The sequence below is a fragment of the Lactuca serriola genome, chromosome 6 (assembly GCF_051521515.1).
Source record: "Lactuca serriola cultivar US96UC23 chromosome 6, Lser_US96UC23_V15, whole genome shotgun sequence".
Taxonomy (NCBI): Eukaryota; Viridiplantae; Streptophyta; class Magnoliopsida; order Asterales; family Asteraceae; genus Lactuca; species Lactuca serriola.
This window is the reverse complement of record NC_136413.1, coordinates 76,868,840-76,879,142: the sequence shown is the minus strand read 5'-3', so window position 1 is coordinate 76,879,142 and position 10,303 is coordinate 76,868,840. Positions and strand designations below refer to the sequence as shown.

At 32.3% G+C, this 10,303-nt stretch overlaps 1 protein-coding gene across 1 annotated transcript; it reads right to left on the bottom strand.

Moving 5' to 3' along the window:
• Nucleotides 1-7,788: 7,788 nt before the first annotated feature.
• On the bottom strand, nt 7,789-9,657 carry LOC145059921 (uncharacterized). The gene has a single exon (XM_079007681.1). The coding sequence runs from the start codon at nt 9,655-9,657 to the stop codon at nt 7,789-7,791; it is 1,869 nt and encodes a 622-aa protein (XP_078863807.1).
• Between the last annotated feature and the right edge of the window lie 646 nt (nt 9,658-10,303).

The window sequence follows — 10,303 nt, the reverse complement described above, 5'->3', positions numbered from 1 at the left end:
TTGGTCAGAACATTCTGGGTGCTTCCATATGATATGGGTGGTTCCTTAGTTTTGCTGTATCTCCAGTTTTGGTCTTAAAAACGAACCTGATTTCATTATTGGTCCTTAATTTCATCTTCCGTAACAATTTTCGTCCCTGAATTAATAAAGTTAATAGATGCTCATTTATTTAATATTGGCCGTTTTTCCGTTAAACAAAATCTAAGAGAAAAAATGTACATCATGGACCAAATATGTAGTTTCCTTCCAATTTTAGGATCAAAATCACAAAAATCAGCTATAGTCTCACATGACCCTAATAAAAACTTTTTATTTTCAAAAACAGATTTGGGCAAAGTCCATAAAACCATTATAGTTTTTTTGTTTTAACCACCAAAAGTTTCTTCTTTTTGTTTTAACCACTGAAAGTTTGTTGTTTAGAAAAGTTGTTTACGGTTTGTAATTTATGTTGATTGTCATGTTTTGACAAAGAAAGAAATGATATTAAATGTGTTAAAATATGACATAATAGAATTTGTGAACCTTGTAGGATTTGGATTACAAATACATCCAAAATGACATTTTTTTGCTCTTGTCATTTTGTTTAGTCAAGCTGATCATTATTCCTTTTTATATCTATTAAAAGCGTTGTTTATGTACACATGCAACTGAATGTCATTAAATCTTTATAAGGAACACCATATTAATTGAATGGAAGCAGAGTCTTACATGACAGTTTCTCACATGATGGTTAGGTGGATTTATCAAAAGGATGTTGAATGATTTGTAGGAATCTAGGAAATTTTGATTTTCTGAACTATTGGTGTAACTTACTTGCATTGCAACCGTAAGAGGTTTATTTAAGAGCCCGTGCAAGACTCAAATCGGTTAAATTGTAGTTGTTACCATAGGATGAGCTATGCTTTGTTAACATAGCATCTAAAAGTGCTGATTTTTTTTAGTATGGATATCAAATTATTTAAAAGATTTGCAAGTTCTTGCACTCACTAACAGAAAGTTTCCTCCTTGGTCATGTTGTTATGTTGTTATATGGATATTGCAAAACCATGATTGTTTTGTAAACTCATGTTAAAGCTCATTATTATCTTGTATATGCTAACCTTTTCTTTAATTCACTGAAAACAGGACTGATGTTGCGGTTGGAAGAATTGCTCAGGGAACACATGGATATTATTGTCGTATTTTTTTTGCTTAAAATTTGGAAAACACCAGGCAAAAATGGTTTTAATTCCTATTTTTGGACCAGACACTTTATACTCATCTCCATTATGACGAGTATGTGAATTTAGAGAGGATCCATTATGTGATTTAACTTTTAATTCTGATTTCCCCATATCTCGCACTGTATCTCCCTATATATTGGCCTGACTCCATTGTACCTCTCTTTTATCTCATAAATTTCTTATGTTAACCACATACCCCAAACCACACAGTAACGCTCCATTAGCCATGTTGATGTCGTCACTCAGCTTTGACATTGGCTAATGCTATTATGAGTCTATTGAGTACAATTTTTTTTCACATTTTCTATCCTCTATTTTTTTTTCATGGAGGAAATTCAGCGACACAATGGAACTGCATTGCTATTTGTTGTAGTTAACCTTCTAATGTTATTGTACTTGAACTTACTGCAAAAATAACTGCAATGAATGTATGTTGGTATAGTGAACAAAAAATAAGTTTGTATGTTTTTGTATAATTGAAAAAAATGAACAATATAAGTACAAAAAATAATGAAGGTCATAGTACAATGCTATAATTGGAACAAATGAAAGTCGATGTTATACAAGAAAGTAAAATCGATTTATTGTTTTAGATGAAATTCCAAATGCAGACTCAACTTCCGTTGTATTGTATGACTATGCACCTAGCAAGAAACTATCCGTTGAAAAAAACTATTCGACACAAAATAGTCTACCAAAAGGTCGTAATGAATAACTCACGTCTGAAGGAAACTAATCATCACATTAAAACTATCTTCCGAAGGAAACTCTTTGCCGCCCGACGCTTAGCGCGGGTAAACGGCTAGTAAAATTAAAAACATGTTTCTAAGACCTTCTGATACTACAAATCTTTTTATTCTAAGTCCTTCAAAAAACCTGTAAAAATCCAGATTAAATACTACATTAAAAAGATAATGACTTATATTATCATATACGAATCAAAAAGACAGAAAAAAATAAAATTCTTTGTACCTTATGGGTTTTCGAAAACTCAAGCCGAATTGGAGCTTTGGGGATATGTTTTGCTTCTGATTTTCGAAAACTTAGAGTATTAGATCTAGTAGGACATTGCGGCTTCTGATTCAGTGAAGTGGGTCTAAATGGATCCGATTCTAGTGAAGAAAGAAGTAAGACAAAAGAAACTCAAAGCTTCTGATTTAGGAATCAAACCCACAAGAAAGTCAAGAGTAAATTTACAGTTCAATAGATCCTGATTTTGGAGAAGAAAGAAGTAAGAACAAAAAGATCAAAACCCAAATCTGATTTTAAACAAAAAAAATAGAATTGTTATGTACTTTTGTCGATGATTGTAGACCCTTCAATAGTAGGCATACGTTCAAGAATTGAAGCGTTTTTCCCCCTCGATTTTTTGATTTGCTGCTTGTGTGCATCGGCCTCTTCTATTTCTAGGAATATGTAAGTAGTAAAGTTAACCTAATACTAACAAGGAAAAAAATTAGGCCCTTATGTTTTGGTGGGCCTGTTCTTAAGCACTGGTTGAACTCTCATAGGGCCGACCCTGCTTAAATTCTGGTGGACCAACTTGACCGGGGACACGTAGATTATGGATCGATTATATATTGCAAGATACAAGGGTATCAATAAGTTTTATCGATATGTGATTCAACATCATATTTATTGTGTCTCTTATTCAGACAGAATGTTGTTAACACACATAATAACAATAAAATTAGTATAATGATATTTATAATAATTATATTAATTATCGATCTTTTAGGAGGTTAGGCTGTTAGAAAGTATAATTCTTATATATATATATATATATATATATATATATATATATAGAGAGAGAGAGAGAGAGAGAGAGACAGAGAGAGAGAGAGAGAGGTTCAAATGTTTCTCACATCTATTGTGTGATAGAATGCACCAATAAGAATTGAGTAAACATTAAATATATTAAATGATATCTATATTTATAATTCTTTTTTATGGAAACTAATTTAATTCGTAATTAATGTCAATAATAATATTCTTTCAGAATGAATTCATATATAAAATAATAAAAGTGTATTCTAGGAAAACGAAAGTATATACTAGAATACACCCTCATTCTTCATATTCTATACAATTTTATTGTATTTTAAGTAAGTGAGTCATGAAATAATGTTATTGCTAACATAAAAACCTAAATACGAATTCATTATGAAAGAATGTTATTGCTGACATTAATGACGAATTTAATTAATTTCCATAAAGAGAAAATTATAATTATAGATATCATTTAATATACATACAATTATGGAAACCATTTAATATCTATCTTTATTTAATTAAATAGTAATATAATTTTACTAAATTCCTATTGGTGGATTCTAGCACACAATAAATGTATAAAACATTTTAACCTAGCCCTATATATATATATTCTAATCTTTCAAACGTGTAATATATAACACAAAATAATATGCCATGAAACACAAATGAAAAAAAATAATTAAATTGGAAAAAACCCTAAAAACAAACTTTACAAATAAGGTTGGGTTAGCGGTAACTGCCACCACCGTCCTCAGCCTTTGTCCACCGCTGTAAATTTTTTATTGTAACCGGTAGTCTGGCTTGGATAGTTTTCCATCTTCGTCCTTTTTTCGTTGTCGGCTGTTGTTTCATGGACTTCTGCCTTCTCCATCAAATCCTTGTCCACATCCACCACCGGAGATTAACCGGCCTACTGCGTTCCATTTTCTCCGGTGAGCTTGTCTTTAAAATATCACCTATGAGTTTCACATTTTTTCTCTTGATGTTAATATTTATTCCCTGATCGATGTTAGTATGCATGAGTCAAAGTCTAGAACTATAGCCTGTGCACACACCCTCATGTTTAATTAACAACAAGCTTTCTTTTTACATTTGAACTTTTTATTAGTTTTGTTTTGTCTTTTTCCAAACGTTATTTTCTTTGTGGGTTATTTATATTGTTCATAATCATATTCATAACTTCAATCAACGAATTTATGTTAAATATTTATTTGTTTATTATATCTTTGTTTATTTATTGATGTATATGATGTTGTTTGTTTTCATTTGGTTAATTTGAAATATTTATATTGATCTATATGTATAAGTTTGTGACAATTACTCTTTATTTCAGGTATAATTACATTTTTTTTAAAAATAAACAAACTTTTTTATTTGAGTACTATTGTATGGCATTTATTAGTTTTTTTTAATTAATCTTTAGTGTTAACTTAATAGTATACATGCTTTTTTATAATATTATTTACAACACCACAACCAAAAAAATTGATTTGGTTATTTTGTTACATCATTCAAGTTGGACACCCTTGAGTTTGAATCATGGATTCGCCACTGCATATCATATGACTTTATAATATGTATATACAACTGAAAAGTGAAAGTTTGCACATTATATATTTAAATACACTGAGATGTAGTGGCTGTGCCCTATTTATGTTCTTGAACTATGAAAAAAATCTTACATCAAAATTATGTAATCATTTTTCCCAAATAACATGAGAACCATAAGTACCTATTGAGTTGATAAAACTGAACAACAAAACCGTACAATTCATATTTTGCACCTTCTTGAAACTTCTATTCTAATTTTATACTCACTACATTTAGATTTTTTACGTTAGCTTTATACTCGCCTCCTATTGTCTCCTTGTCTCCCGGGCATTTCTTCAAACACATTATTTGCACTTTCCTTGAACATCTTGTGGGCTTCTACAACACAATTTTAAACATCATTCCCATCAAATCCTTCCTAAGCAAGCTCCATAAAAAAGCCTGTAATTGAACCCTAACATAAGAAAGAATGGAGAGTTAAGATGAAACTCTTTTCAAGATTGAGAAGATTTCAATTTTGAAAAAACGAAAAGGGGCTTAAAAGCATATTTCAAGGGATTATGAAATTCTATATGTAACAATTAGAGACTTCAAGGATTTCAAGGTGATTATAGGTGAAATTTTAGGTGATTTCAACTAAAAGGTTCATATTATCTTAGAGTGAGAAGGTATTGGTGGTGAGTAAGGGTGTTGGTGTTGGTGGCGACAACAAAGTAATAAAAGGGTAAGTTGGTAATTTAACTTGAATCTAAAATGGAAGGGAAGTGATTTTTGGAATTAATTAGGAGTATATATGTGGCAAAAACATATTCATTTATTAGAACATGTTTTTCTTTTTTAGTAAGCATATATTAGTTTTAATGTTTGAAAGAAAAATAAAAATAAAATGATCAACGACATTTCATAGTTTGGATCACAATCCTAAGGGCATCCACAATCCATTGAACTCTATGGAGTTCAATGGATTTCCCCATCACTTCCACATCAACATTTCACTTTTTATTCAATTATACTCTTTAACACCCACACTCCATTAAACTCTACAAAGTTTAATGGATTTTTATATTTTGGTTGAAATTTAATTGAAAAAGAAAAGATTAAATCCATTGAACCACTCAGTGATCATACAACTCTCTAATTCAACTCTCATCCATGTCATCACTCACACTCCATTAAACTTCTATTCAATCCTAATCATCATCTATTCAACTCTTATTAAACTCTCATTGTGGATGCTCTAACAACTTACTGCATGATCATGCACTTATATTATGCACTATGATCATGTCCTATGATCATGCACTTATATTATGCACATATACCCAGTCGTGTTGCTATCATGCCCTTATAAAGGGCGTCTTGTTGATTTTAAGAGTTAGATGCCAAAAATAAAGATGAGCCCCTAAATATAATTCTCTTTATTTATAAGAAAAATTCGTTAATATTATGATAAAATGACAAATGTTATAAAAACAATCAAAACAAAATAGTAATAATACAATATATAGTTTCATGTGGGTACTAATGGTGGTGGTAGCCTGTACACAACAACAATCTGACACACAAGACAATTATTTACCCGACCTTCCAAAGCATTGCCAAAATGAAGGACAGAAAGGTCAGTCAGATAGAAGTATAGAATATCTTCTAAGGTCATGCACAATAAAAGAAGATATGACAAGGACACATGATCCAATATCACATTACTAGGATTCATTTTTCATTTCCTATAAATAACAATATCCTACCTGCGCGTTCCAGGTAAATATTATTCCTTGCTGATTGCACTATCTCTCATGGAGACATCTTTGTCTCTACACTGTTGTTTCCATCCTCCTAGGTGCAGTCGACTCTTCCTCCCCTTATATAATAATTTAGCTTGATTGTCGGAGTTTGCTTCCGAGGAACAGTCCATAGGGAAAGTTTAACGGTCTCTTTCTTGATGTTGCTAAGGGTTTATAGTTGCATTCCAACTACGATGCACATCCGACGGACATACGAGCTAGACACAACAACCACATAACCAATTACAGAAACTGGCGTAACAACATTGGCACCATCCATGGGATCCTGAACGAAACAATCATTGTCTCATGCGGTCCCAAAAAACTGTGCTTTTTGCAATCTCCACATATTTGTATTCATCGCAAATACATAACAAGTCTAACTTACTAAAACGCTTACCTATAATACAAAACATACTGTGAGCATACATGCTTATTTTATGAGCACATTAAATTTATACTACACAATACAAAAAAGTGGTAACCAGATGTGAAAATAGTAAGTGCTCTAGAATAATCATGTAGACAAAATGCTTTAAAAAAATAAAAGGTTATGCTAGAAAAAAATGCTTTAAAATTATATCCATTTTCCTAGAAAAATTACTACTCGGTACAATAAGGAGGAAACACAAGTATACACTTGCTAGGTTTAAATTATCTAAATTACACAAGGTTCGTACACTATGCAGGCGATAATTTTGAGCTTTGTCCAGACGACTTGTCGTCGCTAAAGCCTATAGAGACGACATGTGGTCTGTAAAAAGTTGTTGGTATAGGTCCGTCGGTAAAAGTCGAAAATGTCGTCTGTATAGCATTGTCAGTCCAGACGACATGTCGTCTGGAAAGGGTCGTCGGGATTGATTTTCGAGGAAATTAGAAAAAGTTTTATTCGCACCCTATAGAGACGACCTGTCGTCGGTAAAAATGTGACGCTATAGAGACGATATGTCGTTTGGATATGTGAGAGCTATAGAGACGACTTGTCGTTTGGAAAAATGAAAACTGTTTTTACAGTTGGAAAGCTATACCGACGACATGTCGTCTCTATAGCCATTTTTTTTTAATATCTTCCACCAGTTTTGTTATATATCCCATTTAAAACAAATCCAAAAGGGATATTTGCAGAATAATATAAACATAAGATAGCATATCATTAAAATCCAAATGCACTTAATAAACATAACATACCATTCAAATTCTACTACATTTCTCATGTCGTTAACATCTAATGACCGTGCACAAATTTTTTTGAAGAATGTACACAAGTCAATGATTGTTGTTGAAACATTTTCTGGGAGAAATGCTTGAACCCCTATAGGCCGCAATCGTTGCATGAGGATGTGATGATCATGAAACTTTAGCCCAACCAAATTTGATGCAGTATCATTCACCTTCTTATTAAAGTTCGATCCAAAACCATCAGGTAGCCTCACTCCTTTAATGAATTGACAGAATCATTGTTGATCAATTGGTTTAAAAGAGTAATTAACATGTGGTAGTATTATTTTCTTCTTGTTGTCTTCATTATTATTATTGACTTTCTTCCTCTTGTTGACTTTCTCTTTTGGCCACTGATGTGGCCGAATGCCCATATTTTTCAAGTCTTCTCTTGCCTCTTTTTTGTCTTTGGTTTTTTCATTCATCAATGCAGTATTTACAAAACTCTCATCCACATTTTTCTCCACATGCATAAAATCTATATTGTGTTTTAGCTTGAGGGAAGACCAATACTCAAGCTCAAAAAAGATACTACGTTTTGTCCAATTCAACTCTTTTTTTCTTGTTTCATCATTGCGCTTTCTTATTGCACCCCCGTGCTCAGGATGTTTCCCTGGAATACGATCAGGGAGACAAGCCAATTGCTTTAATATAGCTGTATTTCTTAATCGTCTTGGATGTGGCCTTCTCTTAGGTTGATCATTAAACAATAAACTTTGCCTCCACTTATGGTTCATATGCAAGAATCGTTTATGACCAACATAAGACATCTTGTTGGTGACATGAATGGAAGATGTGTCTGCGTTACAAGTAGGGCATGCTAAATAACCTTGACCGCTCCATCCAGACAAACTTCCACGCGCTGGAAAATCATTGATAGTCCATAACAACATAGCACGCATGTTGAATACGGTGTTGGTTGACGCATCTCTCATTTGGACTCCTTCAGACCACAACATTTTCAACTTATCCACCAAAGGCCTTAAGAAAACATCAATGTCCTTTGATGGTGATTTAGGGCCAGGAATCAGTAAAGTTAGCATGAAAGAAGACTCTTTCATACATATCCATGGTGGTGTATTGTAGGTAGTTAATATAACCGGCCAAGTACTATAAGTACTATTAAAGTTTCCGAATGGATTAAAGCCATCAGTAGCCAAACCTAGACGAACATTTCTAGGTTCTTTAGCAAACTCTGGATATCTTTGATCAAAAGCTTGCCATGACTTCCCATCAACCGGATGATACATCATACCATCTATTGAGCGTCCAATATTATGCCAACTCATATCTTTAGCTGTGAATCTGGAGCTATACATTCGTCGAAGTCTTGGAGTCAAAGGAAAGTATCGCAACACTTTTTGTGGTACTTTCTTCCCCTTTGTAGTTGTGTCCACCCATCTACTCTCCTTACAAATCGGGCAATTTTGCATGGAACCGTTCTCCTTCCAAGACAAAGCACAATCATTTTTGCAAGCGTGGATCGATTGATATCCTAACCCTATCTTTCTTAACTTCTTTTTAGCTTCATAGTGTGAAGCTGGAATCTTGCTCTTCGGGAAAGCAACTCTTAGTAACTCTACAAGTTGATCAAACGAACTATTTGTCCATCTATTGATCACTTTAATACGCAAAAACTTTGCCAAAAAGTTTAAGGCAGACATATCGCTACATTCAGGGTATAACTTCGTATTGAGCTCCTTAAACAAATCATCAAATTCCGGGTCTATACCTCGTCCTTCCTCGTCTATATTTTCTTCATTTGTATTTTGTTCCGCCATAACATCATCAATTACATCAAACATCTCATTACTTGTGGGTGTGTTTGTTCTTGGAGTCGAATTGTAGCTTAAATCCGAAGAACCGACATGTTTCTCACCGTGATAAATCCATGTAGTATATGTTTCTAGAAACCCAATGTCATGTAAGTGGGCATAAACCGTAGGCAAAACATGTCGATACGAATTCACACACGTTTTACACGGGCAACACACTTTGCCTTTAGAGTTGACATGTTTCTGAGCAATCTTCATAAAGTTTTTAAGACCTTCCAAGTATTTTGAAGACGTTCGGTTCTCTCTAATCCAACTCTTATCGATCATCATTGTTGTTTCACTTTTAAAAATTATATTATATTTGTAGTTATCGAAAGTTAGATTGTATTTGTGCTAGATAAATAAATATATACCCGAGAAAGGATAGAGTATTCACAAGTATATAAAAAAATATATACTCGAGAAGTAAAAATTAGATTAATTGGATAGAGTATTCACAATGGTTATGAAGAAGAAACTTAAACTAAAAATCAACGATTCAACGTGTTTTAATAAGAAAATCATATTAATTTGATTTTATATTTAATTTAATATTAATATTAATTTGATTTTAAAACTAATTTAATTTGATTTTAATTAATTCACCTTTACTTCATAATTATTTTAAAATTACTAAAAGTATGTTGCTATTAATAACCTAATTAAGCTAAAGCCATAATGACCAACATTAAGTTAGTAACAAAATTGAACACTTTGAAACCATATTAAACACTTTACAATACAAACAATAGCATCTAATTACATCAAATAACTCAAGATAATACTTTTTAAGGTAATGTTTCTAACTTAACATAATGTATACATGAAGTTTGTTTGCTAGTTCTATAAGGTTGCACATAAACTCAAATTGTAAAGATCTTATAGCCTTCATCATCACTTTTACTTGTAGATAAGTAAAATATATAACATTGTATGC